This window comes from Mustela lutreola, chromosome 8, assembly GCF_030435805.1.
Source record: "Mustela lutreola isolate mMusLut2 chromosome 8, mMusLut2.pri, whole genome shotgun sequence".
NCBI lineage: Eukaryota > Metazoa > Chordata > Mammalia > Carnivora > Mustelidae > Mustela > Mustela lutreola.
The window spans coordinates 93,425,654-93,444,927 of NC_081297.1; the positions used below are offsets into that span (position 1 = coordinate 93,425,654).

The following is a 19,274-nucleotide window of genomic DNA, read 5'->3' on the forward strand; positions in this document are numbered from 1 at the left end:
TCAACTGTAGCTGCAAAATACAGGAAAGAGGGCAAAGTTATTGATATTTCATTCCTACAGTCACATTGACAGCTTCTTTCAGTAGTTGCTTTGCCCTCTGGAAGGAGTCCTTGGTGTAGCCAGGTTGGTGTAATCTTACCTTTAGCAAATCCTCAACCAGCTGACAAAGTGTTGGCATCCGTTTGTCACTGTTCTCGAAGGACACCTGGCTATGTTTGGGGAAGATTCATTTGAAAGTTGACATTAACTGGGTTTCAAATTCTAATTCTCACACTTCAGTTCATTTGACTCTTTTTTTTTTTTTTTTCTGGACAGTTGATTAATTTATTTCTTGGGTTTCCCAAAATCACACCTCAGTTAAACAATTTTTTTTTAAAACTGTCTATCTGGAGTTCATTTGACTCTTGGGTATTATTTAGAATCTTGAGATTAAAACTTCTCTTGTAAAATGAGAATAAAGAGGCCCACTTCATAGGAGGGCTTTTAGGATTAGATGTGATAATATGAGCAAAATACTCAACCTCGTCCCCAGAGCATAGATGTGTTGTGTTCACCTATTGTTTGCATAGTAAATGATGGTTATCCTATTACAGAAGTTCAAACATGTCAGATTCTTGCATATTAAAACACTCAAATGATTTGGAAGTTTAGAATTACAGCACAATCTTAGACCGTATTGACAGTCCATGGTGGGCCAACTATTGCCTGGGATTGGGGATACACAACCAATACTCTAACGTCAAAGAGCTTACAGCATTAGAGAAAATGTTTAGTCTTTTCATGCTCATGTTTCACCATAAATTTAATTCATAAAATTTCTCTGTATCCTGTCCCAGTATATCTAAAGTATTATGAGCACATAGAAGAAACTTTCCACATATAAACTAAAAGTCAGTAAGCCTTGAAAGCAAGCACTAGCTTACATGTCCAGAGCCCAAAAAACCTCTCTCAAAGAAGTCTCTGTGTTCAGATCTTCCTTCCCACTTGTGGGTGTGAAGCAAGCACAGCCTTCTGACCCAGCCTAGCACATCATACATCAGTAACCCTATCTGGGAAGGTAGACAGTTGTCCAGGATACCAGAAAAAAAAAAAATGTTTTCAACTATTTCAAGGCTGATGCTATAGTTTGTGGGAGTTGTAGAAGCTCTGTATGATTTTTGGAGGAACCTAGTTTTCATGAGGAACTTGTTTTTTATTATAGTAACCATTACTTCACGGAAAATGTCACAGCCCCTGACTATATGAAGAATGTCCTTGTCCTGACATTGCCTCCTGGGAATTTCACCTCCATTAGCTCTTTCTCCAGGGGTTTATCACAGGTAGGTTTCATGAGTACTATTCTTTTCTTTGTCAAGGGTAAGATATTATTCTCCTATGTAAGACCCAAATTCTAAAGTAGCAATTTTTTTTTTTTTTTTACTCCCATTCACTCAACAAATTTTAACTGAGAGATCAACTATGTGCAAGATTACTGATATTAAAGCTTTTACCTTAGGTCACTGTGCTGGGCTCTGGACCAACACAACAATTATAACAATTGTTACATCAGAATGGAAGTGACACTGTGGGAAGACAGGAAGAAATCCTGCTAATTGAAGGAGGGTAGAAACTAAACAGTGTTTTTTAAAAAAAAAAAAAAAAAAAATGACGTTCTTTACACCCTAAAGCAACTTTCTGCTGTCAGGAATGTCAAAGTTATACCTTTAGAGGTAGGTACTCCTAGGTTGAGACATTGTCCCCTATTATAATTAAGCTGACCATTGTGTGAATTTGTCCAGCAGAGTCTAGCATTTCATCTGGTGTAGCATTTATCCTAGAAAAAAGAACCTCTAACTGGACTTTAAATCCTGGCCACCTTATTATAATGCAGGAGCCCCTGACCCTAATACCGACTTGGGCCTTGTCAGTCACTGCACCTTCATCAGATATATTCTGCCCTCAGTGTCAGTTGAGAGCAGGTTTGGACTGGGAAGAGAAAGGAAGAGAAAAAGATACTGAGGACCATCAACAACCTTGAGATGGCAAGCCACAGGCCAGGCCCAAAGAGCTATAGGGGAAGTTGGGTACCATGGGGAGTCTCACAGTTTTTTCCTGGACTAGCAGTTCTAAACCCTCTGTTTTACAGCCCTGCCAAAATTAGGAGCTGAAACCACCTCTGGGGTTAGATCTTAACTGGATTCTTTTGGTTTCATGAAAAGATGATTTCAGCAAAAGACATTGAAACCAATGAGAGACGTTTTCTTTTTTTTCTTTTTATATTTCTAACAAATATACTTCTGAGTGTAATAGTCCAATATCACTTGCCCAGCTGCTAGGCTCTGGCAAAAGTGTGATTCTTCACAGGTGAGCAGTCTAAAATGCCCAAGCTGACAGAATTCACTTGGTCTCAGGGGCATAAGACTTTTAATCTCCAGCCCAACTCTATGATAACCACCATGCAACTGTTGAGAACTGTCTTCAAAGCAAATTCAATGATATTATCCAGTCAACTCCCTTCCTGCCCCATTCAGGGTGCTGAAGGGCAAAAGTTGTTTTTACTGTTGTTCTCTTTTACTTTTTGTGAGAACATTATTACACTACGAGCAAATATTTCTTCTATATAAAATCTCACAAGAATTATGACAGTGCTTCATGCTGTTCTTCCTCATTAAAATGAAAGATTTCAGGATCATGGGAAGAAAATACCATTTCTTTTAGTTACTTCCCTAAAGACAGTGTTCCAGTTTTATTGATTGCCAAGGAAAGGCAGAATTTTGACACAGGGCTAATAAAAGAGCCCTGGCTCAAGGACATAGTTTCCAAAAGACTTCTTTAATGTCATCCCTACCATTCTCCTAATATCTCTTTACCTTTCCAGTTACTCTACTGACCCCAAGAATGTTTTACTCCAGGCTCAAGACCAGAATCTCTTTTGGGGAACTCATTTTAAGATTTTTCTTTCCCATTCAGGCAGAAAATAACTTTGCTCTTGCCTACTTGAATGGAATCTTGCTATTTGGACACGTGCTGAAGACATATCTTGAAAATGGAGAAGCTATTACCACCCCCAAATTTGCTCAGGCTTTCAGGAACCTCACTTTTGAAGGTACTGGTTTCCTAAGAGCAGACAACAACAGCAACAAAACTTAACACTTTCTGCAGAAAGCTGAAGAAATTCAGGCTTTATGGATGGACTTTGGGAAGCAAAGAGGAGGGTTGGTCATAGATAGATTGACAGCTAAATCTTTGAGTTTACTCGGATACAAACACCATTGCAAACATTTGGGGGTTGCTGTTATTGATATCTGGACCCCAGTTTATGCTTCAGGATCTCAGAACCTTTCAGTACTAAAGAAAGAGCATATGGCCTAGACTTTGTACTTATGAACAAACTCCTCACAAGTCATCTTGGACAGTGATGTCCTGACTGTGCTTGGAGACTAGCAAGAAGAGAAATCTCTGCAGTTTGATTTTGGTCCTTCCATATCTCTTTTCTATCCTTTAGGGATCTGGGACCCTGTATTACCCTCAAACTACCAAAACCTCTCATAACAATATTACCCCAAAGTTCCCAACACGTGTTCCTGAGTTTGAAGTTTGCTTACTGTAATTTTAGGGGCACCTGGGTAGCTCAGTGGGTTAAGCCGCTGCCTTCAGCTCAGGTCATGGTCTCAGGGTCCTGGGATCGAGCCCCACATCGGGCTCTCTGCTAAGCAGGGAGCCTACTTCCCTTCCTCTCTCCCTCTCTCTCTGCTTGCCTCTCTGCCTACTTGTGATCTCTGTCTGTCAAATAAATAAATAAAATCTTGGGAAAAAAAAACACTCAACCTGTAATTTTAATTTGCCTTTCCCTAATTACTATTGAATAGTGATATCAAGCACCTGTTCATGTGCTTATAGGCCATTTGTGTATGTTCTTTAGAAAATCTCTCTTCAAGACTTTGCCTCCTTTTGACTTGTTGACTTGTTTGGCTTTTGTCTGGGTATGAATAGCTAATCAGATATATGATTTGCAAATATTTTCTTCTATTTTGTGAGTTGCCTTTTTACCCTGTTGATAATGTCTTCATGCACAAAGTTTTTACATCTTCACAAAGTCCAATTTGGCTATTTTTTCATTGGTTGCTTGTGCCTTTAGTATCATATTCAAGAAATCAGTGCCAAATCCAGTGTCAAAAAGCTTTTGTTCTGTGTTTTCTTCTAAGAGTTTTATACTTGTAGGTTTACAATTATGTCATGGATGCATTTTGAGCTATATGGATATCCAATTTTTCCAGCACCATTTGTTAAAGATTCTCTTTTCTCCCAGTGAATGGTCTTGTCACTCTTAGCGAAAATCACCTGACCATATATATAAGGGTTGATTTCTGGACATCGTATTCTATTACATTTGTATACACATCTGACTTTATGCTAGTACCATACTGTTTTGATTACTGTAGTTTTGTAGCAAGTCCTGAAATTAAGAAGTGAGTCCTTCAGCTTTGTTCTTCTTTTTCAAGATTGTCTTGACTGTTTAGGGTCTTTTGAGATTCCATATGAATTTTAAGATGGCTTTTCGTAAAGAAAAGAAAAAAATCATTATTTGACAGGGATTGTATTAAATCTGTAGACTACTTTGGATAATACAGATTTCTTAATGATATTGTCTTCCAACAATATGGAGCAAAATGGAAACATGGAGGTTTCCATTTATTTTTATCTTCTCCAATTGTCTGCAGAAATACTTTGTAGGTTTTTTTTTTTTTGTACAAAGTCTAGTTTGTTTGATATTAGCATATGAATATATTACTGTTTCTGTCACTCTCTTTGTTACTATTTGCATAGAATATCCTTTTCCATCCTTTCTCTTTCATCCTATTTGTGATTTTGAATCTAAAATGCATTTCTTATAGATATTATATAGAATTATTTTTTTAAGATATTGCCTAGTCTCTATCCTTGATTGGAGAATTTAATCTATTTTATATTTAAAGTAATTACTGATAGTGGAGATTTACTTTTATCATTTTGCTCTTTGTTGTCTGTTGTCTTAGAGCTTTTTGTCTCTGATTTTCTGCATTATTGTCTTCATTTGTATATAGTTGATTTATTTTGTAGTGGAATGTTTGAATTCCTGTCTTACTGTGTTGTTTATACTCTTCAACCATTTTCTTTGTATTCCTGTGGGTATTATAGTTAACACCCTAAGGTTATTACATTGTAATTTGACTTTATACCAGTTTAACTTCAATAATATCCAAAACCTCTACTCCTTTAATACTTCCATACCCACCTCCTTCTGATGTTGACGCAAATTGATGCAAAATTACATCTTTATATGTGTGTGTCCAAAAATATAAACTCATGATGTTTTAAACACTAGTCTCTTAAATTATATCAAAAAAGTAGAGTTATAAACCAAAGTTACAATAGTGGTAGTTTTTAAAACCATATTCATCTCTTAAATCATATAGAAAGCAAAAAGTGGAATTAAAGACTATTGTTGTATTAATGCTAGATGTTATAACAGCCCCTGTATCTGCCTTTACTGAGATCTTTATTTCTTTGTTTGGCTTCAAGTTATTGTCCAGTGTTCTTTCACTTCAACCTATAGGACAACCTTTAACATTTCTCCCAGGGCAGGTTCTGGTGGTTACAAACTCAGCTTTTGCTTATCTCAGAATGTCTTACTTTCCCCCTCATTTTTGACAGATTCATTTGATAAAGAATGCTTGGATGAAAGTGTTTGTTTTATCAAATTTGAGAATTTTTGGCCACTATTTCTTGAGATATTCTATTTACTCCTTTCTCCCTTTCTTCTTCTCCTTCTTCTTCTTCTTTCTTCTTTCTTCTTTCTTCTTCTTTCTTTTTCTTTTTCTTCTTCTTCTTCGACTTCCACAGTGCATATGGTGTGTTCACTTTTTATTCTCTTCCTCAGATTTGATAATTTCCATTGTCCTATCTTTAAGTTCACTGAGTCTTTCTTCTACATGCTCAGATCTGCCTTTGAATCTCCCTAGTGAGTTTTTCATTTCAGCTATTGTATTTTTTCAGTTCTAGAATTTCCTCTGGGTTTCCTTTTTAGGTTTTCCTTCTCTTTATTAATATTTCCCTTTTGTTCATACATCATTTTCCTGACTTTATGTACATCCTCTTTTAGTTCTTTGAGCATCTTTAAGACAGTTTTAAAACCTTTGTCCATTAGATCCACCGTCAGGTCTTTTTCAGGGATAGTTTGTTCCTTTTTCTTTTGATTGGGCAACACTTTCGTGTTTCTTTGTCTGCCTTGTGATACTTTTGTTGAAATCTAGATATTTGAATTCTAATAATTTGATTCTAATAATCCTAGAAATCACATGGTAAATGGAGAATTTTTACTGGTTCAGTAAATATTCTTAGCAAAAACTTTTCACTAATAAGTAGATTTACTTGGCTGATTATATTTTCATCCTAACTGCAATGCAAAAATGTTCTCTTCTAACTAAATACTAAATAGCATGTCTCTTAAAAATATCATCAGAGATCTCAGGACCAAGAGCCAATGAATGTTCCTTCTGATTAGCTCACTAACATAGTTTTTCAGTAAAATAGAGTAGTCTGAACCTATTTTATACACTGTGTAAGGATCTAACTCATTTTTCAGTCAAAAAGTCAAAGAATAACTCCAGCTTTTTCTGACTTTGCCCTAGGGCATGCAGGTCCTGTGACTTTGGACGACTGTGGGGATATTGACAACACTATGGTGCTTCTGTATACTTCTGTGGAAACCAACAAAGTATGTCTAATTTCTTTTCAGGAAATTAGGGTGAAGGGACTAGATGAAGAAGGATAACTACAAGGCGAGTTATAGCAAAGGAATCAGAGAAGTTGTGTTTAAAATCTGCAAGTTATTTATTTCAGTCACAATTATGACCTACTTAGGACTGTATCCTTTAAACATTTTGACCCATACCTTATTTAGAATGTCTACACTCTATTGGCTATATAAAATACCCACCCAGAATACATTGGTATAAAGACCAAACTATTGATGGAATACAAAGAGAGGATGACTGTGCTCTCCTAAGAATTGTTTATTCATTTCCACAGATAAAAATTTCAAAGAAACATTCTCTATTCTCTCCATCTGAACTCATGAAAATCATTAATTCTGCATTTTTCTGACACATATAAACAGTCCTATGATGTCATGCTCTTATTCACATTATCTCTTTTCTCCTCACCTACATATAGGTTCTTTAAAGAAAGGGAATGGGTCTTACTTCTGTATGCCTCCAGTGCTTGGCTTCTTATATGCCATATAGTTGATGACTAATCAGCTTTTAATTTAAAAATAAAACACCTGTCTTTATGTCACCCAAAGTTGTGCCCATCACAAAGTATGAAAGCCCCTGTTCTGCCAACCAAATGGTCAGTAGAAAGTTTTTTTTAAGACATCATGTCCTGACATAACTAGGAATCTAAGAGAAAAAAATTATTCATTTTTTCATGTGATTTTCTGATGTCATCATTATCACATCTTTAAGTCATATATTTAGTGCATATATTGACCCACTTTATTTTTTTTTTAAGATTTTATTTATTTGACAGACAGAGATACAGTAGGCAGAGAGGCAGGCAGAGAGAGAGGGGAAGCAGGCTCCTTGCTGAGCAGAGAGCCTGATGTAGGGCTCGATCCCAGGACCCTGAGATCATGACCTGAGCCAAAGGCAGTGGCTTAACCCACTGCGCCACCCAGGCGCCCTGGCCCACTTTCTTAAAAAATATCTGTAATGGAAAGCTAGAGGGAAGATGTCTAGATTGAGAAAGTTAAACCAGAAATTTGGGGGCAACATTTCAGAAAAGTACTCTGTAGTTTTCAGTTACTATAAAAACCTTGAATTTAATGCTCTATTTCACATATACTTCATGGGAATACCTTAAAATAAAGTCTCATCAATGCTCCTGTTATTATAGTAACTATAAAGAGAACTATGCTCTTCTTTGAGTTATTTATGTCTGGGATGATGCTCTTGGAGAGAAGCAAATGCATGTAGAAAGATCCCACATCAGCCTCATAACTGCTCTTCAGTATGAAAAATGTTCTGTGCACTCATTCTGTCTGAAGGAAAATCTAGCTGAATTTTTCAATGAAGGCAAATGTAGTTGAAGTTTTTGATAATTTAATGCCATCAACTGCTGTATTATATGTATATATAGGGAAACCAGGTATTCATTCTCAAAACACAGGGATATAAATAAGTTATTCTGTATCCAGAGGAAGTCTCAATAGAGATCAATGTACTGCCCTCTAATATTAGGATATTTACTACACTTATTATATGCAATTACAGATCATGCTCACAAGTTAAAAGTGTATTTCTAAAGATGGAAAACTTCTATCCAGGAAGTTTTGAGGGAATGGTGTTGAATTTAGAACAATGGTCATTATATGCAGCAGCAATAAAAGGATGTGCTAATACATCCCATCAGCAGATTGCTGAAAAAGAAAACTTTTATCTCAGAAACCTAATTAGTATCACATATAAGATAGCACATTAGAGCAAAAGGATAGAAGATATTTGAAAATTATGTAATTGACTAATTTAAATGTGAATTATTTCAGAGCCTCTTGATTTGCCAAAATGGATAATGAATGGATTTTAGCTGTAGTGCATTTTCTCAAGATACTATTTTCAGTAGCAACTTAATATTGTGAAAAACATTGGTACTTCACTTATCTTGTGACTTGGAGCTAACTATTTAATTTCTTTTGGCCTCTATTTAAACTTTTTTGTAATATGAGAGACTTGAACTAGTTCTCTAAAGACCCAAGGAATCCATGTTGAGTAGGAGTTACTGGTCTGAGCATAAAGTAGCATATGATTATAAAGAAACAAAAATAATTGAGCCACCTGAAGCTTAACTCTACTTTCATGCTGTGAACTAATAAATGGTTGCTAACTAGCTAGCTCCTGGCTGCTAAACATGACTTTGTTTCACTGAAAATTGTTACTATGAAATTCAAGTGTCATTGGGCAAGACCGTCTCATCAGAAGTCGTTCTAAAATGTCTTTTTCTGCTCATCCTTCTTCTTTTTCATGCCCTGACACAGTACAGGGTTCTCTTGAGCTATGACACCCATATAAATAAGACTACCCCAGTGGCTAACAACCCCGTGTTCATCTGGATGAACCACAAACTTCCTAATGATCTCCCAGGCCAGGGTAAGATATCCTTTAGTGAATTTTGTTTCCATGAAGTTGCTTTTCAGGGTAAGGTAAGTACTTTCAATGGTTTATGCAATTAGCACGTGCTTTTGTGTTTTCATTTGTTTTGTTTGTTGTCTAAATTAGATTTGCCAAGTTTGTAAAATGTGGACTTTACTTCCCTGCCTAATGAATATTACCTTTCTGATTAAATACTAAAAATATCCCTAATCTAATTTAGCTATACCTCTCTTTAATATATGTCCTACCTACCAACAAAATTTATCCTATAGAAAATTAAACTTGACAGTTGGCAAAATGAACACAAAGACATGTATTCTTTCTTTTTTTTTTTGTAAATATTTTATTTATTTATTTGACAGAGAGATCACAAGTAGGCAGAGAGGCAGGCAGAGAGAGAGGGGAAAGCAGGCTCCCTGCTGAGCAGAGAGCCCGATGCGGAGCTTTATCCCAGGACCCTGAGATCATGACCTGAGCCAAAGGCAGAGGCTTAACCCACTGAGCCACCTAGGCATGCCAAGACATGTATTCTTAATGCCAATTATTCCATTTTATCGCAATAAACTCAAAGTATACATATTTCAGCAAGGAACACAAGATGCCTTCAGCCATTGGTCATCAGTGAGCATGGCTTCAAAAGTCTCCCCCATTTCCTCATCAGATACATACTTGGGTTATCATGATGGCTACCCACCTACTTAAAATGAGTTCCTATCATGTCATGGAAAGCCCTACCATGAGCAGGACTTCACCCATGTGACTACCGAGGCAACCACCTAACATTTGCCATCACTGGACAGGACCAGCCAGGTATGTCCTGGACAACAATGTCTCAGGAAAATCTGGCTTAGCCAAGGCTTCTTACAATGAATATTAAGTAATTTCATGTTACTAATCTATTTCTTGAGAAAAAAAATGTTTAAATTTGGACAAATATTTATGCCCAAAGATGCAAAAAAAAAAAAAAAAGGAAGAAACATTAACAAAATGATTTAGCAAATGATGATATATCCCAAATAGAATATCACAAGCCAATTAAAATAATTATTTACAAAGAATTTTAAATGACATAGGAAAACTTATAAGGTAAATTAACAGGAAAATAAACAACTTTTTTATTTAATGAAATTCTAACTTTGTAAAACAATGTTAGAAATAGCCTGTAAAGAAATATGCTAAAATGTTAACAGTGGTGGCTTCTGAGTAATAGGATCTTAGGAATATTAAGTATTTGTTGGTTTGTTTGGTTCATTGGTTGGTTGGTAGTTTGGGACTTTTTCTTTTCTTTTCTTTTTTTGCTATTTTATGTTTTTCTTAATTTTCCAAATTTTTCCATAATGAGTATATTAATTTACCATTTTTAAATATTAAAAAAAAAACTAGAACTATTTCTCTCCCAGTCCTGGTCTGTAGCCAGAAACTGAAGCTGATACGATATAAAGAGAAAAGTTCTGGTTTGATGCACTTGATTGTGTTAATGTGTTTGACACACTTCGTATGTTTTCAGTCCTCTTGCATCCCATGAGTCAAATATGGTTAAAAATGATTCTTTTATTTTTATTCAGTAGCCATGAGCAGTTGGCTAAAGCAAAGAAGCAAGGAGAGAGGCGGAAAGTGAGGTTCCCACTCTTCTAAACAATAAGCAATCCTGAGCTGATTTCAGGTTTACTGTTACCATTTTTCAAGTTTTTTGTTTTGTTTTGCTTATTTATTTGACAGAGAGAGATTACAAGTAGATAGAGAGGCAGGCAGAGAGAGAGAGAGGGAAGCAGGCTCCCTGCGGAGCAGAGAGCAGGATGCAGGGCTTGATCCCAGGACTCTGGGATCATGACCTGAGCCGGAGGCAGAGGCTTAACCCACTGAGCCACCCAGGCGCCCGGTTAGCTAACATACAGTGTTATTTAGTTGGAGGTGTCCAGAATAGTGATTCAGTACTTCCATACATCCCCCTGTGCTCATCACAGCAACTGTCCTCCTTCATCCCCATCACCTATTTCACCCATGCCCGCACCTCCCTCTCCTCTGGTAACCATAAGATTGTTCTCTATAATTAAGAGTTTCTTTCTTGCTTTCTGTCTCTCTCTTTCTCTCTGTCCCCTTGGCTTGTTGACTTTGTTTCTTAAATTCCACATATGAGTGAAATAATATAGTATTTCTTTTTCTCTTCTTTCGCTTAGCATTATCCTCTCTAACTCTAACTCTCTCTACTCTAACTCCATCCATGTCATTGCCAATGGCAAGATTTCATTCTTTTTTATGGTTGACTGATATTCCATTTCATATAAAGATGTGACATATAAATATATATTTATTAATTATATTTTATAATTATGTTAACCATATACTATACTGTTATATATTTATATATGAATTTTTAAATATTATATAATTTATATATATCTATACATATACATATATACACATAATATATAATATACATATATAAATTTCTATATAAAATATATATTACATATAATAATTACAATAATATATGTCTGTTCATGTCTTCTGCCCATTTTAAAATATTTTTTAAATAATTTTATTTATTTATTTCACAGAGAGAGACATCACAAATAGGCAGAGAGGCAGGCAGAGAGAGACGGGGAAGCAGGCTCCCCGCTGAGCAGAGAGCCTGATGCAGGGCTCCATCCCAGGACCCTAAGACCACAACCTGAGCTGAAGGCAGAGGCTTAACCCACTGAGCTGCCCAGGTGCCACTTCTGCCCATTTTTAATTGGATTGTCGTTTCAGTGTTTTATAAGGTCTCAATGTATTTTGGATCCTAACATTTTATTGGATATGTCATTGGCAAATATCTTCTCCCATTCTGTAGATTGCCTTTAGTTTTGTTGATTGTTTGCTTCGCTCTGCAGAGACTTTTATTTTTATGTAGTCCCAAGAGTTTGCTTTTGCTTTTGTTTCCCTTGCCTGAGGAGACATACCTAGAAAGAAATTGCTATGACTGATATCAAAGAAGTAACCATCTCTGCTCTCTTCTGGGACTTTTGTGGTTTCAGGTCTCATCTTTAGGTCTTTAATCCTATTCCAAATAATAAGATACCTAGGAATAAACCTAACCAAAGAGGTGAAAGACCTGTACTCTGAAAACTGTAAAACACTGATGAAATTGAAGATGACACAAAGAAATGAAAAGACATCCCATGGTTATGTATTGGAAGAACAAATATTGTTAAAGTGTCCATACTACCCGAAGCAATCTACACATTTAAGTCAATCCCTATCAAAATACAAACAGCATTTTTCCAGAGCTAGACCAATCTTAAAATTTGTATGGGCCCACAAAAGACTCCCAATATCCAAAGCAATCTTGAAAAAGAAAAGCAAAACTAACATTGCCTTTTAAAGTTGATTTTTTTTCATTAACAAGCTTTTTTTCTTAATTATCTCTAGAACCAACTTCAAGATTTGTAGGTTTAAACCAAACTTACATGGGTTTCTGCAACTCTCTGCTTTTTTCTTTTGTAGCTTTTTGAATTACAATTATTTTTTCTTATTTATATTTCTTATTTTCTTGTATTTCTTGTTTGGTTCATTGGTTGGTTGGTTGGGACTTTTTCTTTCTTTTTTTTTTTTGCTATTTTATATATTTTTATTTTTATTTTTTTATTTTTTATGTTCCCTTAATTATAGTGACAATATTAGTTTATATTTTTAATGTATTTCTTTAAGAGTTTTGGGGCACCTGGGTGGCTCAGTGGGTTAAAGCCTCTGCCTTCGGCTCAGGTCATGATCCTCAGGGTCTTGGGATCCAGCCCCACATTGGGCTCTCTGCTCAGCAGGGAGCCTGCTTCTTCCTCTCTCTGCCTGCCTCTCTGCTTACCTGTGATCTCTGTCTGTCAAATAAATAAATAAAAATCTTAAAAAAAAAAAAGAGTTTTTAGGTATTTTTTACTCAGTAGAATGATCTGTTTTTGTAAAATGCTCTACTTCTCAAAAAGAAATTTTAAAAAATATTTTATGTATTTATTTGAGCAAGAGAGAACATGAGTGGGTAGCTGTGGAGAGGAAGAAGCAAACTCCCCACTGAGCAGGGAGCCCGAGGTGAGGCTCCATCCCACGACCCCGGGATCATGACCTGAGCCAAAGGTAGACACTTAACCAACTGAGCCACCCAGACACCCCTCAAAAAGCAGTTTTTGAGAGAGCTCTCCTTATTTACCCCAAAGAGATCACATTAAATATTCATGTTATATTATTCTTATTACAGGGACATTGTATCAGTCTGAGCAACTTCACTTCATCCTCATTTAACCAGAAAATTCAGTTAGCCGGAGCTTTTCATTACTCAGCTGTTCCTACATTTAATTTTAAACTTTAAAAATAAAGTAACTCAATCTTTCAAATAGTATACCAATAAGATATTCCTCTGGTCTTTTATCTGGGTACACAACAGCCCCCTAAGTAACCAAATGTTTCATCTGAGATAACACCATCACTGTCATTTCATTCATTCTACAAAGATTTACTAGTGCCAGGCAGTGTTCGAAGCACCTGGGACACAGCAATGGACAAGGCGCATTTGTTTCTGTTCCTCATCCACACCATCATCATCTGCCTCCTGGGTTACAATAACATCCACCTGACTTCCTGCTTCAGTTCAGCTTCCAGTCTACCTTCCATCCAAACAACATTGCCACCAGAATGAAAGCGTGGATCCAATCATATCGTTATATTTTGCTAACACTCAATTGGCAGCTCCCCTTTCACCATAAAGTCCAAGTGACTTATTAGAGCACAAAATGTCCATTAATTTTCCCTCTTCTCCAACTTTATCTTTCTTCTTACCTGAAATCCCTTTCCCATTCCTTCAATTTTTACCTACTTCTTTAAAAAAAGGAAGGGTGAGGGACACCTGGGTGGCTCAGTCGGTTAAGCTGCTGGTCATGATCGGCTCAGGTCATGATCCCAAGATCCTGGGATCGAGTCCCTCATTGGGCTCCTTGCTCGGCGGGGAGCCTGCTTCTCTCTCTGCCTCTGCCTCTGCTTGCTTGTGCACTCTCGCTTTCTCTCTCTCTCTTATTCTCTCTGACAAATAAATAAATAAAATCTTTAAAAAAAAAAAGAGGGAGAGAAAAAAAAAGGGAGGGTGACGAGTCTTGCAACTTTATGCCCGTGTCCTTAGTGATACTAATCTCTCTGATTAAAATGTATCACTCCCCCTAAAGATGAGAAGCTTCTCATCTTCAACATTTAACTTAAATTTCATTTGTGTAAGCTTCTTAGCATCCCAGGAGGCTATTGATCTTGCTTACATCCCACCAGACTTCTAACATAGGATTTATATCATACTTACTTGTTTACACATTTTTTAAACCATACACTGTTTAAATTTAGGGACTAATTTTTTTTTAATTTAAATTCACTTAGCCTACATATAGAACATCATTAGTTTCAGTTGTAGAGTTTAGTGATTCATCAGTTGCATGTAACACCCAGTGCTCTTCACATCACGTGCCCTCCTTAATGCCCATTACCCAGTTACCCCATACGCTCACCCACCTCCCCTACAACAACCCTCAGTTTGTTTCCTATGATTAAGAGTCTCTCATGGTTTGTCTCTCTCTCTGATTTCTTCCCATTCTGTTTTTCCTCTCTTCCCCTATGAATTTTTTTAAATTCTGCATATGAGTGAAATGATATAATTCTCTTCCTATGATTGACTTATTTTACTCAGCATAATACCGTCCAATCCCATCCATGTCAATGTAAATGGTAAGAGTTCATTCTTTTTTGATGGCTGAGTAATATTCCATTGTGTATATATACCACATCTTCTTTATCCATTCACCTGTTGATGAGCATCTCGGCTCTTCCCATAGTTTAGCTATTGTGGAAATTTCTTCTATAAACATTGTGGTGTAGGTACCCCTTCAGATCACTACATTTGTATCTTTGGGATAAATGCCTAGTAGTACAATTGCTGGGTCGTAGGGTAGCTCTATTTTTAACTTCTTGGGGAACTTCCATACTGTTTGCTTGCCACCAACAGTGTAGGAGGTTTCCCCTGTCTGCACATCCTCACCAATATTTGTTGTTCCTGACTGGTTAATTTTAGCCATTCTAACTGGTGTGAAGTGGTATCTCATTGTGGTTTTGGGTCTATTCTTTATTCACATCTGCCCAACAAAGTGCCTTCAAAGGAACAAAGGAAGGAAGGACAATAACTATAAACCTGAGTTTCTACTCAACACATAGCCACACTGTATTAATTTTAGTCAATTTACTAAGTGTGAGTTTCTTCCTTCTTCAGATCAGGAGATTTGTTAACTGATTCCAAGATTCTTTCCAACTATCAGATTGTATGACTTGGTTTTATAAACTCATTTTACCATCACTGTCAATCTAATTAAATAGACTGTAATAACCATAGCAGCCACCAGAAGGCAGCTAGAGCTTAATTTTTGAACTAATGTCCCACTGTGACTTGACTAATTCAAGCAAAACTGAAAAATATGTTGAATTAACAACTATTATATTTAAATAGTATACAGTATATTTAAATATCATAAGTATTTTTAGTTTGACAAGATGTGTGTGCTGTCAGGGGTAGATAGGAATTGAGATGCAGGAGGACCCAGCAGACAGAAGTCCTCCAGTTCCACCAATTCACGCTGTAGTCTAGGGGATGTGTCATTTCAGTAGACTGATGAGTAGAATCGCTGATACCTAGAAATTTATTTCTCGCACCAACTTTGAGAGTGGTGGTAATAGCATTGGTGGCGGGGAGTGATAGGAGTGATGATTACAGTGATAATCAGAATTCGCACCATCAGATATGCTCATCCAAATCCAAAATACTAATCTGTTTCTGCCATGATGAGAGATAAATCCAGAGCTCACATCTTCACTGTTAAAAATTTCCCCCTTAACCCTCTTACACCGTTGGTGGGAGTGCAAGTTAGTATAGCCACTTCAGAAAACAGTGTGGAGATTCCTCAAAAAATTAAAAATAGATCTACTCTATGACCTGGGAATTGCACTATTGGGCATTTACCCCAAAGATACAGATGTAGTAAAAAGAAGGGCTACATGCACCCCAATGTTCATAGCAGCAATGTCCACAATAGCCAAACTGTGGGAAGAGCTAAGATGCTCTTTAACAGGTGAATGGATAAAGAAGATATGATCCATATATACCGTGGAATATTATGCCTCCATCAGAAAGGAAGAATACCCAACTTCTGTATCAACATGGACGGGACTAGAGGAGATTATGCTGAGTGAAATAAGTCAAGCAGAGAAAGTCAATTATCATATGGTTCCACTTAAATGTGGAACATAAGAAATAGCATGAAAGACATTAGGAGAAGGAAGGGAAAAGTGGAGGAGGGGGGATCGGAGGGGGAGATAAACCATGAGAGACTGTGGACTCCAAGAAACAAACTGAGGGTTTTACAGGGGAGGTAGGTGAGGAGATGGGTGACCCTGGTTTGGGGTATTAAGGAGGACACATATTGAATGGAGCCCTGGTTGTTATATGTAAACAATGAATCTTGGAATACTACATCAAAAACTAACAATGTGGGGCGTCGGGGTGGCTCAGTGGGTTAAAGCCTCTGCTTTCGGCTCAGGTCATGGTCTCCAGGTCCTGGGATTGAGCCCCGCATAGGGCTCTCTGCTCAGCAGGGAGCCTGCTTCCCTTCCTCTCTTTCTCTCTCTCTCTCTGCCTGCCTCTCTGCCTACTTGTGATCTCTGTCTGTCAAATAAATAAATAAAATCTTTAAAAAATAAAAAAACTAATGATGTACTGGTATAGTGACCAACATAACATAATAATAAAAAAAATTCCTTTTAGCAGAAAACAAGATAAGAAGCAGAGGCCAAGGGGTATGTTAGTTAGCAAAGCATAAATCCTTCCAAGTCACCCGTTATAGAAAGCATGGAGACATTTTTAGTGAAAAAAATTCATGCACATGCTGTTAAAATTCAATAGTAAAAATGTTCATAATGGAATGTGAGTGTGCCTGGTCCCTCCTTTGTCAGATCTGGTCTCTGAGTCACTTCTGCCTTTAGTTTATTGCATATTTCCAAATAATATGCAAATATTCACAATTTATATGTATAATAGTATGCATATATTCATAATTGCATATTTCTAAATAATATGCATATATTCATTATTCATAAGCTTTGGATCTTATCTGTTTATTTCTTGTATTGATGAAAGATTTAGTTCATCTTCACCAGCCCTACTTCTTTTCTAACCTTTTCTCAATATAGTTATATTTGTCAGTACATTTATTGGGTACCTTTGTAATTTTAGTTAATATGCATAAGCTTCTAGTATTGTTCTACCAAACTATATAAAAAACTTCATGGAGCTCCTGGGTGGCTCAGTCAGTTAAGCATCTGCCTTCAGCTCAGGTTATGATCCCAGGGCCCTGGGACCAAGCCCCATGTTGGGCTCCCTGCTCAATGGGGAATCTGCTTGTTCCTCTCCCTCTCCTTCTCCCTCCACTTGTTCTCCCTCGCATAAATAAACAAAATCTTAAAAAAATAAAATAAAATAAAAGCTTCTTGCTTCCCAGCTTGGTAAGAGGAAGATATTACTATCTCTATCCTTCCTACTACCTCCTTCCTACCTCCCAGATTCTCCTGTATTTTTAATTTGTCATAGCTGATAATATCTATTTGGTAGCCATATAAACTCTCTGTCATTTACCTATAAGTTGATTCTGTAAGTTGAAAATTAGTAACATTTTCATCATTATTATTTATATAAAGCGAAATAAGCCTCTATTGCTTAGAGTCCATTCCATTTTTCCTTCTTGGACTCACTAACTTCCTATTCTAACCAGAGTCCATTGTAGCATATATGAACCATGACTTTCTTGTACAGTTTTATTCTTGTTGTCCTTCTCAGTTTAGGCCTGTTCATCTGCGTTTTCAGTTTCTGCTTCAATGCTTCCTTGGGTTGGATCCCCATTTTCCTGAATTCCACTTGCCTTTCTGTCAGTCTCTTAAATTCCTTCATCTTTACAACTCCACCTGCATACGTGTGCTCCAATAAATTAAATCACTTACATCCTTCATTGACTTCTGTCAATGACCCAGGAGCCCTTGGGAAGAACCAGCAGGCAACACTGACTTTTAATACTCCACAATGATTGTCTTTTCCTCTGATTGTGCTTGGTATTAAAAAAAATAGTTGACTCTGGGGCCTCGGGTGACTCAGTCAGTTAAGTGTCCGACTCTTGATTTCGGCTCAGGTCATGATTCAGGATTGTGAGATCAAGCCCTGCATCAGTCTCCACGCTCAGCAAGTGGAGTCTGCTTGTCTTTCTCCCTCCCACCGCTTGCGGAGTCTCTCTCTTCCTCTTTCTTTCTCTCTCTCTCCCTCTCTCTCAAATAAATATATAAAATCTTTTAAAAAAAATAGTTGACTCTTTCTTCCTCTGTGAATTCTTCTTAGGTATATTGGTTTCAAGGACATCAGGTGGGTTTCCACCAAAACTATTTACATACTGGAAACTATATCATGTTCTTGTAACCTTTGGGGATTCCCATAAGAGACACAGGGTACAGACTCTAAGGACCGCCGACATTAAACCACTTCCCCTAGCATAATCCAGGTAGTTTTCCTCAGAGACCACAGATACAGGACCTATATTACCAATTAAGAGATTCATAAAAGATGAGGGTTTTTTTTTTCAAAGTTCTTTCCTTCTCCCTTCTTCAAATTAGATTATACATCTAGAATCTTTGAAATGTTTTTCAAGTGTTTCCTTATGTGTTTCCTTATTCCTTTCAATGTGTTTCCTTACTAATGCATTTTTCACTGTCTTTTCTGCCACAGGCCCTCAAGTCCTGTTGATTGCAGTCTTCACTCTCACAGGAGCTGTGGTTCTGCTCCTGCTCATTGCTCTTCTGGTGCTGAGGTACCCACCACCTGCTTTGTCTTGCTGTGTCCACAGAGTGGGTTGGGGTGGGGGAGGGCGGGGAGATGGGTAATTCTGATGTCATTCAAGGATAATGTATATTCATAAGAAGGTGTCTAGACAGATCTAAGATCATGAAGGCATTCTGCATCAAAGACTACACCAAGGGCAGAATAGTATTGAATGGATCAGTTTGAGACTCCTG

The 19,274-nt window shown here is 37.0% G+C and overlaps 1 protein-coding gene across 4 annotated transcripts in view; it reads left to right on the forward strand.

Moving 5' to 3' along the window:
• The window catches only part of GUCY2C (guanylate cyclase 2C), a 130,709-nt gene that overhangs the window by 76,805 nt on the left and 34,630 nt on the right, over positions 1-19,274 (forward strand). For all 4 annotated transcript variants that reach the window (XM_059185991.1, XM_059185993.1, XM_059185992.1 and 1 more), the window contains 5 exons: positions 1,202-1,319; positions 2,950-3,085; positions 6,651-6,736; positions 9,056-9,167; positions 18,988-19,069. In XM_059185991.1, coding sequence (XP_059041974.1) covers positions 1,202-1,319; positions 2,950-3,085; positions 6,651-6,736; positions 9,056-9,167; positions 18,988-19,069 — 534 coding nt within the window. The remainder of the gene's footprint in view (positions 1-1,201; positions 1,320-2,949; positions 3,086-6,650; positions 6,737-9,055; positions 9,168-18,987; positions 19,070-19,274) is intronic.